At 39.0% G+C, this 13,589-nt stretch overlaps 1 protein-coding gene across 1 annotated transcript; it reads right to left on the bottom strand.

The window, feature by feature from the left end:
* Positions 1 to 1,137: 1,137 nt before the first annotated feature.
* On the bottom strand, positions 1,138 to 12,106 carry LOC131780587 (polycystin-1-like protein 2). Its single transcript, XM_066168827.1, has 10 exons — positions 11,768 to 12,106; positions 10,494 to 10,682; positions 9,927 to 10,052; positions 9,474 to 9,686; positions 8,880 to 9,125; positions 7,841 to 8,569; positions 5,796 to 6,026; positions 3,899 to 5,281; positions 2,859 to 3,027; positions 1,138 to 2,660 (listed from the first exon to the last, which is right to left on the bottom strand). The coding sequence occupies exons 1-10, from the start codon at positions 12,104 to 12,106 to the stop codon at positions 1,138 to 1,140; spliced, it is 5,148 nt and encodes a 1,715-aa protein (XP_066024924.1).
* Between the last annotated feature and the right edge of the window lie 1,483 nt (positions 12,107 to 13,589).

Below are 13,589 nucleotides of genomic sequence, written 5' to 3'. Positions count from 1 at the left end.
GGCTATAATAACCATACTACCAGAAACCAGTTACATCTAATAACACTCCTGATGAGAAGGAACCAGCGACTGATTTTGCTGTAACCCCTTACATTTAGGGTGTTACAGAACCCATCGAGAGAATTTTGAGTAACCACAACGTTAAAGTTACTCAAAATCCTGTTCAGACTTCAGGGCACATTTTTGCCAAACCTAAGGATCCTGTCATGAAAGAACAACGAACCAACGCTATTTATTCTATTCCGTGCAATGACTGTGATGACGAGTATGTCGGACACACCAAACGTTAGTTTGGTACACGTTTGAAAGAGCATCAAAATGCGAAAAAGAAAATTCAGCTTTGTCGGAGCACACATGCCTAACAACCATACAATTGGGTGGGATAAGTCTAAAATTATCACCAATAATCGACGTTACCACCAGCGCCTTTGTTTGGAAGCCTGGCCTATCAACTCCGCCCACGCTCCTTTAAATCGTGATGATGGCAGCTTACTACCTGACGCCCATTTACACCTCGTCAGAACAAAGGGCAGCTAATTAGTGAGCAGCGATTAGATCACCCCTGATGAAGGTACTAGACAGTAGTGTCGAAACGTTGGGTCTATGAATTGTAACTTCTAGGTTACGTTCATTATATCTTTATACCAGATTAGCATCAAACCATATCTGATTGTCCACCCGGTTACCCTGTGAACTTTAATATATGAATTAATTGATTTCAATTGATTAATAGATGCCGGTGGAATTCATCTCTTATTGCCATGTATAAAAATATTTTAACACACTCCTTATCTGCTTGGAAACAAATTTAAGATTTGAGATTCCATTACATCCAAATAATGTAGTTTTAAAAGACATAAAAATTAATACCTTCCTATCAAACACGAGCCAAAAAAAATTGCAATTTTTGACAAAAATATCCTAAGCTTGACTCCTGGAGTCCGACAGTTATCAAGGTCTTTTCGATTCAGTAATATAAATGAAATGTAAACGTAAAATAAATGTAAAATATAAATGTAAAGTACTATCAACAAGCGCGTAAATATTGCAATTTTCGACAAAATGCAATTATTTCGAGTTTTGAGTTCTCTTGTCATTCCAAACAGAAAGCATGATCATGTTCCTGATTGTCCCCGATTATGCAAATGCATCGGCCTCCTTATCTGAAACACTAAGTTCGATAGAGCAATCGGTTTCGTGGCCAAGGTAGAACGTCATCACTTCTAACAACTTTGCATCAGTCTCATAATCAGCAGAGATACAGATGGTGTGCCACCGCTCTACAAAAGAGAGCTCCGAATCGGCGACATCTTTGTCCAAAGTTTGCAACGATTTTAGCCTTTCCTTCAACAAATTACGCTGTTCCTTTAAAACAAGGAGGTTTTCTTTGACACTATTAGTTTTAAGAGTTTTGTTTCCCTTCTCGTTAGATTTCCTCCAGACCTCGTCCCCGGCCTTAAACTCAGAGTGATGACCGAAGAAAGACTTTAAATAACATAGAAGAAAACCAGCCATTTCGTACTCTTGGGAGTTCTCCTCGATTTCAGCATTAACTTCATTGTAAGTGTCCATAATAACAGCCAGAATCATGTTGATAAGGAAAAATTGCATAGTGATCACAAACATAGCGAAAAACAAAGGACCGAGGACAGCCTCCGAATCGCTCAGCTCCATAAAGTATGCCTTCCCAAGTGTCATAGCCAGTGTAGTTTCACAGGTCGTTATAAAGTTGCTAAAACCTTCGACCCGGCTTCCGAAAACAATGTAAGCAAAGATATTAAAGGCAAAAATAGTGAGTAAGACTTCCATTCCCAGCGGTAGCAGCTCTACTGCGGCACGAGAAATTGTATGCGAAAGGACAGCAATGTGCCGGTTAAAGTTCAGCAGTTGGAGAAACTTTAACGTGGCGATGAATACTATGGCACCCATGACGTAAGTGCTTACTTCGTCCCACTTCATTGCATAATGAAAGCTTACGAATACAAATGGGTTCTCCTGAACTTTTGCGACAGTCCAGTTTGCGTTCATCAGTCGGATGAAGAACAGTGCTATGGCAGAGATGGATAGCCCAATCTGCGCAGTATCGACAACATTCCAAGCCTTCTTGAAAAATCCTTTTCTCTCCCTAGAAATCTTCTTGCAAGCCACGTAGAGAGCTATTGCAACAGTCACAACGGCCACAAACTCACTAAATGCAACCGCTGCAGTCCAGGGGCCGATATGCTGATAAAGGCGGAAAGTGTCCACTTTCAAATACGTTGAAGAGCCCCCGGTACCTGTAAACTCCACCAAGTAAGTAACACTGCTAAAAAGATTGGCTGGAGCATTGAACACACTAAGCTCGACAAAGATTGCACGTGTGAACTGATCAACCCATTTGTAGGTCTGTAAGTCACTTATCACTTCTCTAGCCTGCTCCATGAAGTAACCCAGGTCAGCAGTATATCCTCCGCCACTGTAAATCGTTTTACTACCCCAAAAAGGCAGTCCGTCCAGTTTTAGAGCTGTTTGGTATCGCCATGAAGCCGGACATGCCGAATAGCTCAAGTCGCCTTTTTTTATCCATCCAGGTAAATAGAAATCTTTTTCCTCGTCAATAACGGAGTAAGAACCACTGCAACTCATATTTAGGTCTTGGGAGTATTCACTTTCACAGTTCACTTCAAATGGAAAAAAAAAGAAAGCTTCATCCTCTTGAGCAAATTAATGTAACAGCAGCTAGTTTGTGTCAGATTTATTCCATAGCGAATTCAAATTCAATTAAATCTTGTCAACTTCTCTTAGCTCAACGGTCTTTTAAGCAAAAAAAATAGTTGAAAACAGAATATTAATCTCAGAAAAGCATTTCAAAAGCGTACCTTTCTTGGACCTGAGTTGTCTGAGGCGTGGCATACCAATAACATACAAGTACTTGTCTTCAGTGAACCCATCTAATTTGTCCTCATCACCGTTATACCACTTTTTGTCGAAGACAAAAGGTAGCAAGCCAGTTTCCAAGAAGGACCAAAGACTCCGGATATCGTTAGCCTAGATAAATTAAAAATACATATTCGAAAAAAAGAAAAAAAACCACTGCTTGTAATCACGTGGTAAACGAAACTTAGGACTTTTTCTCTTTTTTCATCTGTTTTCTCACAGATGAAGTGGTGTGGTACTACAGCCAACAAGAGAAATAGAACTTTGACAGGCCATATAGGGGCAAAATACATAAGTTATCGATAGAGTGATCTGATCGGTCGAGTGAGTGTAGTACTGAGAAAGTCTGTTATCATAACGTCAGTCTCTATTACCGACAGCAGTCCTTCTCAATCTTACAATCAGACTATACTCTCATATGTTACCGATGAAAGGAGTAGTTTTCTAAAGAAACTGTGGTGCTGAGTCGTTGGGAGAGTATAACTGAATAATTCAGTATTATCAACTTATCGATAACGTAGATTGGCCACCGTAAAGAGTTTAAAGCTGACGTTTCGAGCGTTAGCTCCTCGTTAGCCCTTCGCTCTGACGAAAGGCTGACGCCCGAAACGTCAGCTTTGAAACCTTTGCGGTGGCCAATTTACGTTATCAACTCAGTTGATAATATCAATTTCCCCTATCACATGCTATCCCGAGTTTAAACCATTTACCATTATACATTAATGAACAGCAACAGCTAACGTACAAGCCAACATCCTGTAAGCAACCACCAAAATAGTTGAGTCTCTCTGATTGCCGTCAAGTTGTACTTTCTCGTACGAGAACTTACAGGATAAGGTTAGACTATAAAAAGTAAAATGACATTTAAGGCGGAAAACGTCATGCTGGACATAAACGAGAAATTTCTTTGTAGGCAGCTTTTTTTAAATCCTTTTTTCATCGTTCTTATCCTAACTAATAGTTTAGTGTTGGTAAACCGTACCTGTTCACCGAACACGTATCTCAGATATCTGCTCTGAGTGAAAGCATCTGGGTCTCTCGTGGAATAACTTATCACCAGCAACGACGATAGAAATAGCAGATGCAAGATATTTTCCCTCAGTATCCTGAAAGCTTTCAACTCGTTCAATTTGTACTTTCTGGCCTTCTCCACTAGGGTCTCGTCTGGAGGTTTGGACATAAAGAGTGGTCTTTTTATTGCCTCTTCTCTGTCAAATGCGGTTGGTTTGGGGTCTACACTGCTTTTTTTCCTACCCGCAAATGGCCCTTCTGTAAAGTCGCTGGGTAGTTTCTTCAAAATTGATGAGATAACTAGAGCGGCAAGGAAGATTTTTAAGGGCTGTGTTATAAATGCGTCCTGGAAAAATGATACAAGCATGGATGAGAGCCACTTGTTGGATATTTCCTTTCCCCACTGCATACTGTAAAACAAAGTAAATAATGCTGCAGTCATCACTATCAGAAAACACAGAGGATACGCTATGTAGATCAACCAGTGAGGCAAGCGTCCACCTGAAGTTTCCTGGATTGGTTCCATCGGAGCATCTTTGTCTGACCATTCATCGCTGACAAACACTGCGTTTCTTCGGAAGGGACATGGCCTTTTATATTTTGAACTGGCTGTTTTCTTTTGCTTTAGATTTCGAAATATCTGCAAGACTATGATGTTGATTGGGAGCGCAATGAGACTGCTCTGAATTCCAATTATGATCTGCCTGAGACTCAATGAAAATGGTCCAATGGAAACAGTGGAATCGTCTGACTTGTTTCCAATGTTGTAAAACATTGCGTTTGTTATCATTGCACTAAATAGAAGTGACATACAACAGGTCAATCTCTGGACACGAGTGAAGTTACTCTTAGAGGGTTTACCTACAACAGAGATCCAAAGGTGGCCATCAAATATGTCTTTAGATGTCTTGGTACGGAAAAGGATCCCAAAACTTGTTAGTTCCTTTTTGTCGCTTACTGGTATAACTCTCCTTACTGAACCGTCTCCTCTTTCTAGAGCGAGCCAATGGTCACACGCAAAAATGTACTGTTCCCTTGTTTTATTCTCGCGAATGATAACATAACTGAGATACCAAGAAGAATTTATGCCTGACAAATCATGCCATACCGTAAGGTAGAGCAATTTTCCAAGATTCTCAGGAATTGAAACGAGGAATTCATTCGTCGATCCTCTGGTGAAAAGAGATTTGTTTTCATCCCTTAGTACGATGGGGTTGCTTTCACCATTCTCGCCCACCAGGACCATGAAGACATTGGCTGTTGTACCAGAGCCTCGCCATGAGCCAGTTTGGATTATAATCTCATAGCTGTTTAGGGGTACACCTTCGTGGGTTTGAATTGTCGTAGGAATGCCCTATAATGGCAAGACAATTATTAATGATTATATCAATTGAAATGTGTCACATTCTCATAAATATCCACGATTACATTCTGCGCTGCTCCGTTCTAAAAAATTCTCACATGATGATGTATTACTGCAACCTTGTTCACTACATTTTAAGACTATACATGAGTCGATGAGGTACTCACTATTTCTAAACGACCGTCACGTACCACTTATAAGCAAACAGCTCTGCTAGCCTTTGAAGAAATTAAGACAACTGGAAATGTTTTTCGCTTCGGTAGGACGTTCTGTTGAAAAGTTGCACTTCTTGGAGTTACTTTCAATGTCACCTCTAAAAATTAAAGCCTCTGAGAAAACAAAGGATTTTGGAAGAATCCTAATAAAAGGTTTGATTCTAGAATATTTACTGGTTTCATCGTCGATTTAGAAGTACTGAAAGCTTCCAAATTCAACTTTGCTCAAGTTTGCATCGTTTCTCTTACTAATAACATAGCCACATCCAAAAGGTTAAGGACCAACTTACAATAAGTTCATCCCGCTTGTCCATTCTTCTCAGCCATAGTACCATCAAAATATAGATGGCGAATGCTGTCACAATAGTTGCCAGCACAGCAACATTGTCGGACAAATTTTTGAAGCCCTCGAAAACTTTATCAAAGTCTATAGGATTTGGAGCTTGGATGAACCCTCCTCCAAAAGAAGTCAGATGAGTACATAGACAATGGACTTGGTCAATTCGGGTCTTGTTTCCAACCTATGAGTAAAAATTATTCATGTATTGTCTGAATATCTTCAATTTTATTCCAGTAATTACCATCGACCAAGTTATAACTTCAGAAGCAAAAACATTTTTTATCCTATTGGGACTCTGCCTCACGTATTTACACCTGTGTATTACATTATATCATGTGACATCTCATACAACTACATTTAGGTATCGAAAAGTATAGAAACCATTCTTTCCTTATTGAGATAGACCTTTTGGAGCTCGAGAAAGCTCGAAACGAAAGCTCGAAACGAAAGACGACCAAATAAGTTTTGGAGTTGACGATGCTTCATTCCCAAACGCGATGCGAATCATGGCTAAAAACAAAACTTAGCTTTCTGACTTCAACTGAGACTTTGCGAAGTTGGTGACTCTTCATTGGAACGGTAACTATTATTTTGAAGGGTTGATATGTCCCAAAAGTGTTTTTCAATGAATAATTTTGTTTTGAAATTGTAAGATTTTCATAATTTTCAATACAAAGCTACGCAGTTTTCTGGTCGTAAATTCTACTAAAAAAAAAAAAAGAAAAAATTTAAGCAGGCCAAATCTACCATGCGGGTCTCGAAAATGTTCGTAAACGCAAAAAATTTCCAACACAAACCTACGCACTTTTCTGACCATGAATTATGATAAGCAATTCAAGCATGCTGAGTCCACTACGCAGTCTCGTGCATGCAAGATGTTCGCTCGTTTTTCGCTCCTGAACAGAATATTTACAATTCTTTGAATAGAGATTTTGTCTCGAAATATTTCTTGGTTACTTTTGCCTTGTCTCCTATTTGTAGTTTTCGGGTAGAACACGTTCACCTAATAAGCTAGATACTGTTGTGATAAACATTTTTTTTCGAGCACAACTTGTGTCTGCATGCTATGTCTTAATAAAATCGGTTCGTGCTTTAGCTATGCGTCTATTGAGTTACTGATGCACTTGGGAAGTTTGGAGAGCATTCAAAAAGCGACTGCGCCTCGAGCAATTCTTTCGTTTCTCTCGTGCTCTCCAAACTTCCTGCGTGCATCCATAACTCGAAATACGCACACTAAACATGGACCAATTCTTTTATTGAAATTTATAATAAGTTTCAATATAACGCACCCACTGATTTGTTGAAAAAGTGTGCTTTATGAGAGTGAACGGTAAGTGGCGATAAGCCATGATGAGGTGACTTTTTCATATATTGCTTCGGGATTTTAACGAATTTGACCCAAGTGAAACGTTCACTCAGCCAAACACAGATTGTTCAATTAATAATCAGTCGAGTCAGATATATGTTAGGCAGTTTTGAAACTACACTTAACTTACAAGTCTTGATGGGTTCTTTATAACAAAGAAATGAAAAGGCTTCGACTGTACTCAGCTCTTAAGTCCCTCTAGTAAGTAGTAGGACACCTTGGCAGCAATAAAGCCCTCAAGAAAAGGGAATCGGAAACACTCACCCATGTCTCATGCTTCCCCGTAAATTTTTATCCTGCTCTTGCCTCGTAAGCGCTTCACAACAGAACCGAGCACACTAGTGGCCTCTTTTTTCGTTAATCATAACATCACGTATCATGTCAGGCGATAACGTTGTGGTTATTGATAAATACCAAATACCAAGTTCGGCAAGGACACATGTTAATGCGCCTTTGAAATTCTTTCGAAAGAAATGTTCCTCATTTTGAAGGAAACTCAGCCTCGAGCTTCAAAAATTATAACTCTAGTGGGTCGCAAACGGATCCCTTGAATCGGCTACAAAATTTTAGTTCTGCAGCTGTACCACGAGTTAATCAATCATGACGACGTGTATAACAATAGTACTCACCTTACATCCCTTTGAAGACCATGTCTCGTTCTTGACGTCCCAGAATTTACATGGTGATGTAAAACTGTTAACTGTATAATTGACGTCTTTATCAGCATCGTAGACAGGTACTTGAAGTTTGTATTCCCCCCGAGGATCAGTCGTTGGTCGAGGTGGAGGATCTTTATAAGTTATACAAGAGCGTTTGATTCGAGCGCCATCGAAACAAGACCTCCGCACGCGAGACCGTGTACCATTTGATGCCCGATAACTTCTGATACCCAGGTAATATTCGCCAGATCTTGGTATAGATGATCCGCTTATGAATACCGTGTAAGGATCATACTCGCAGGTCTCACGGCTGCCATCAAGAACGCTGCATGACGAAAAGTCTGGCAAAACAGTGACTAAGTTATGGTCTCCCATCTCGGGACGCTCCTGATAGCCCCAATAGATCGCAAAAAATACATCGTTTTTGCTAGGTTTAATCCGAAAACTCATTGGGTGTTCCACGTTTGTGATGTCAAATTTATGATAACGAATACTGCCGTTGCCTCCGTTCATGAATGCTGGTGATGGTTCCGGAAGCAACTTTATGTTTTGGGGTATAATCAGGCTGATTTCATTTTTAAGAGAAGATACGTTTAATTCAGTTTTTTTTTCATCTTTGAGCATAACCGTGAGAATGTGGGAAGAAATGGTCGAAGCTGTGCTGTCCCACGTAAATGGGTTGGTAGGAAAAACAAGTACCTATAAATAAAATGTAAAGAGTCAGTAAATGTATCTTGCTATTAGCTTTACAATTGGGAAAATGTCAATTTCGTACCTTTTTTTAAAAAACAAAAATAAGCAATGAAGGGTGGTAATTAAAAAAAGAGTGTAAGGAGAAGAATGAAGGTAAATGGTTTATGATTTCCCTACTCCTACTCACCTTTTTCATTCACGTTTCCTCTATTCCCTGAGATATGACCACTTTACTCAATTCAACGTTTTGCCTGCCCTCGGTTCAATGACAAACTTAAACAATCGATGCAACTGATATGAAAATCATAATGGATACCTGTAAATCCACGTATCCACTGGCCGAAATTCCACCGAATACCTCTGTAAGGTTAGGCAAGTGTACAGACACTTGGCCATTCCCAACGGTGTGTTCGCCAACTATGTCCGATCTCATCTTTTGTAGAACCATTGACATTCGAGGTACAGACATAATCAGAGGTTCTTCTCCAAGAATCGTTAAAGAACTCAACACATCAGTAACATTACCCAAAGTTGCCATGGTATCAAGCGCAATTACCCTTGCCTAGTAACAATTAGAGAGATGTCGAGAGTTCAAAAACTGACAGACAGGTTACTTAAAGGTTTTCAATGAGTTAGAATAGGAGTATTTGTATTGGATGTAATGTAAGTGAAAGATTGTTCCTATTTGTTGCTTAGTGAACGAAACCATTGTTAAGGGTAGTTGTTAAGGTCATTCCCATTCCCTATTAGAATCAAGATTATTTCACGATTAAACGAAACGAAGGAGAGAACTTTGAATTCCATAAAATTCTATTGCACTGTAACGGGATTAGCTTCTCTATGCGTTGTGGTGAGTTGTTCTTTGATTCAAAATGTCTGATTTATGAAGAACATCATCTACTCAACATACCTTTTCTACAGTATCATTAGAATACGGTTGCGAGTCCTGAGAAGGATATTCCCCGTCAAGTCGAGCCGAATCGCTGGACGCCATGATGACATTGACTAAGCCCGCTCCTACTATAATGGCTGTGTCGTTGATGAGACTTGTGGAAGTTGCCTTGTCATGCGACTTTTTATTGATCAAATCCGCCATGTCTTTAAAAGATTTGAGACTAATTTCCTGAAATTTCAGAACAGTATCACGAATGGTATGCATTTTGTTTGAGGACTTCAATGCTTCAATCAAATCGTTCATACAAGTAGCGAAGCATAGACAGTAAAAAAAAAACCACGTAAATGTGAGATCCTAAATGGGAAAGCAATGGACAATAACACAATCATCCCGATTTCCTCCAGTTGTTTCATGTTTCAATACTTGTAAACCCACAAAACAACGTGCCTTTCGTTTGCTGTTTCTTACCTGAATATCAACAGGAACCTCGTCTCTAATTAGGGTCACTTGATTTAAGGCTGATCCCAACTGCTTCACATCAGAGAGAGACGATGCTGTTTTATTTGCAAGAACAGTTGCCATCGTCGCTCTTAACTAAGAAATACAAGACCTTGAGCTGATCAGTCACATATTGTCGTTAAAAGGATGGAATTTTTAATCACTTGTCACGTTCACGAGGTATATCAAGCTGTGATCCAGATTTCAACGTTTCTGAGTCTACATTTGGGAGACGAAATAAATTAACTGATCCTCATTATCTAATTTTCCCAGACCATAGACATGCAACGAGATTCAGAGCAATTGGACGAAACCTAAGTATGGTAGTTTAAAATTCAAAATTTCAGGCTCCTCCAGTACGACAGCAAAAGACCAAGAAAATAATTTCATCTAGACTCCTAAAAATGCATTAAAATAGTATTTAACAGAAATGATGAAAGATTAAAGAACAACTCAAGCTTGCTACTACCTAGTCGGTGCTAATGTTTAATAACTCAATAGGACATTAAAACGGTATAGAGAAACTAAAGGCCTCACTTGTTTGCGTTCCTCTTTCTCTGTGGTTCCATTTTGCAATGCAAAGGCATTTAGAACGGAGGCGATCGCATTCATCTCACGAGTGGCTTCCTGTGTCTTTCCCTCTTCCATTAGTGAAGACAACGACTTAATTGCGAAGTTCTGGAACTTTGATAAAGTCTCATTTTGTTTGTTTGTACCGAGAAATACCTGGAATTAAGCGGATAACAGATGAAACTAGTAGTACTTCCTTGAACCAATAGAAAAAAAACAACATCAATTTATTATGGAAAATGATATTTGTGAAACAAACAAATAGTTAGATGATATACTGTGGAAAATATTTGTACATTTGACCATCTCATTCGGATTCTACATGACACTTTTAGAGCGATGCTGTGTACAGTCTGAAGTGGTAAATTGTTCGCCCGCTCATGCAAATGAAGTGGGGTGAAGTGCCTTCCCCAGCGAGTTCTTTCAATTTCTTATACTTAAGGAGTAAAAGCTATTTCCTGCTGTGATCACTTTTCCATAAAATAAGTGGACAAGCGACACTTTATGTCCTAATTTGAAGATGAATTTCTCATCAAATGGACGGTAATCCGCGTTGCAATCATTCACGATGGGTCCATCTAGGCTATTTTCGTATTATCAACTTAGTTAATAATACTAAATTACCCTGTTATACATACAGTAGTTATTTAACAGGTTAACTCAATCTAGACCAAGAAGTCGCACAACAACATCTCCTCTTAATATAGAATTAACGTTAACCAAGCGAATATCAGACGGCAAAATCTAACTGATTTTAAATAGTCACCAAATTTGATAAAATAAGAAAATACAAAGTGTATTGTGGAGCAGTATTAAGACCCGTGGGTCTTTCCCAAATAGCATTATGTTTAATTTGTAATGGCAAATATACAGAGGCTGAAACCTTGTTTTTTAGCCAGGTTCAGATAAACACAAATGATATATATGTATGTCCTACAAAGAATGTCCATTTTGTTTTCTCGTTGAGGAATTTTCGTCTCTGTTCACGTTATTATAGTGTCAATTACGGCGCTTGGTATGTTTACAAACTTTTGTTGGTTCTTCTGGTACTACTTGCCGGCTATGTATCCGAACCGCATTATGAAAATAGATAAATCTAAAACTATAAAAAGCAAACACTGGAAGTACAAGATGGTGGTCCAACGAAATTATCTCCTTACTAGTACATCCAATACAAGGAATAATCACGACTTAATGGCAAAGCCTTTTTTTTTCGGACAATCAATTTCCTGTTTACATACCTGGACGTCGATTTTTGTGGTGTTGTATGTGCCGTGAGCATCGATTACTTTCACTTGCAAGTTCAAGGTAAAGTTCTTTTCCACATCACCGAGTGGTAACTTGGTAACAAAAACAGGTGAAATATCATCATACAAGAGAAACACGACCCCGTAACGCGTGTAATACATAAACTCGTACGACAATGGAAGATCTTCGTCAGCCCATTCCTTGCACTCGAACAAAAACGAAGTCTTGTCTGAATAGCCTTCAGATTTGTCAACAAAGCAACTTCCACCACGAGGTGGGATATTGACATAGAAGTCCAACTCACTGTATCCATCCGCTCGACCATGTATCATTCCAATAACAGACACCTTGTAAGACCTCCCAGGCTTAAGAGTGTTCTCAAGGAAATATATATGATTAACATTTGATGCATCGGTATCTTTGAATTTCGTCCAGGCAAATGTTTCTCCTTCTTCAATTTTCTCGTAGACATTCCATTGGTATCTTTCTTGTAAAGTGTTAAGTGATTCCAAGGGGTCAATTTGAGCTTCTAGGAGAAATCTTTCCGCAGCGTTAACAGTTGCACCACAGTTCCGTTTGCACCTAGTGAATACATTTATTTCAAAGTCACGTGAAACATGTGGTCGTCTGTTATAGTGATATTTTTAAGGAATTAACTGTTCAGCTAAAAAGGTACACTCTACAGATGGTGAACTCTTCAGAGTGAATTTTACATTAGATACAATCAATCTTTACCACAGTATCTCTACCTCTAGCTTTTTTTTTTTTAATTCAAATTCAATAACTAGCCCAAGGAAAAGCCTTAGGAAAAATTATAGAGTAAATTATGATCGTATGGAATTTAAAATAGAAATTGAACTAAGCTTTGGTTTATTGACAGGACGTATCACAAAAAAACTTGCTTATAAACTCGAAATATGATAGTGCTTTGAAGGTATCTTCTTACCTGATTTTGATAACTGGTGGATCTCCATCGACAATCTTTACCACCTGAGTAAAGCTTGAGATTCGAAAGTGATTATTCACTGTCTTGGAGACAAAAAGGGCCACTGCATAGGAAGAATGCAACCCAAGTGTGCCTGTGTGAATTTCAATGGACGATCCGCCCTTCATTAAAGTTCCGTTTCTTGATCTATGGCAGAAAGTGGATGCATTGTAATCAGAGACATTAAGAAGGTAAGTTTCGCTTGTCATGGACATTAAATCTTCCTGTATTTCCCAAGAAGCATTTTGACAAAGCCAGTAGTACTGTAAATTGGGTTCAGCGTCATCAGGGTCACGGGAATCCGAACCGTCCAGTACGTAGGGCTTACCAGAGGCTTTTTGAATGAGACTCCCTCCTTCGATTATTGCTATCAAAGCATTGCCTTGTATTTCAATGAAGCCTTCTTCAATGCTGTACACATCGTATTGTTCTCTCATACTGACATTACACCTAATCATATATACACCATATGTCAAGGTCTTTTTCTGTATAGTTAGCTCCTCGAGTTTCTTGTTGTCTGGGTTAAGAACGGTATGGGTTCCAGATTTATCCTTTGGCAAAGATGACACCTCAGAAACAGTCCAAATGATATCTTTTTGATCAGTTGCCTTGCAATCGATTTTCGTAATAAAAACACGAAAACGAACCACCTGTAATGGAGTGAACACTGTTCGAGAATTTATATCTTTTTAAACTCTGGTACTGTTATGGTGGGAAAATTGCAAGGTATTTTTACCACAAGGGCTTTGTCCTGTAGGAAGGAACGAGAAACACGATTCCACGCTGTCACGCTTACATCATAACTTCCCAACGAAGAGTAGTTGTAGTTG

The sequence above is a fragment of the Pocillopora verrucosa genome, chromosome 1, assembly GCF_036669915.1.
Source record: "Pocillopora verrucosa isolate sample1 chromosome 1, ASM3666991v2, whole genome shotgun sequence".
Taxonomy (NCBI): Eukaryota; Metazoa; Cnidaria; class Anthozoa; order Scleractinia; family Pocilloporidae; genus Pocillopora; species Pocillopora verrucosa.
Note: the sequence above shows the minus strand (reverse complement) of the source record. Positions and strands in the feature narration are given on the sequence as shown.

What these genes read in the sequence shown, in the direction of transcription:
- LOC131780587 (XM_066168827.1), bottom strand. Translation starts at nt 12,106, where the DNA reads ATGATACATGGTCGAGCGGATGGATACAGTGAGTTGGACTTCTATGTC. An exon ending in CCACAAAAATCGACGTCCAG is followed by an intron (nt 10,683 to 11,767) that starts GTATGTAAACAG and finishes GCTTAATTCCAG; the next exon opens with GTATTTCTCGGTACAAACAA. An exon ending in GATACGTGTTCGGTGAACAG is followed by an intron (nt 3,028 to 3,898) that starts GTACGGTTTACC and finishes TAATTTATCTAG; the next exon opens with GCTAACGATATCCGGAGTCT.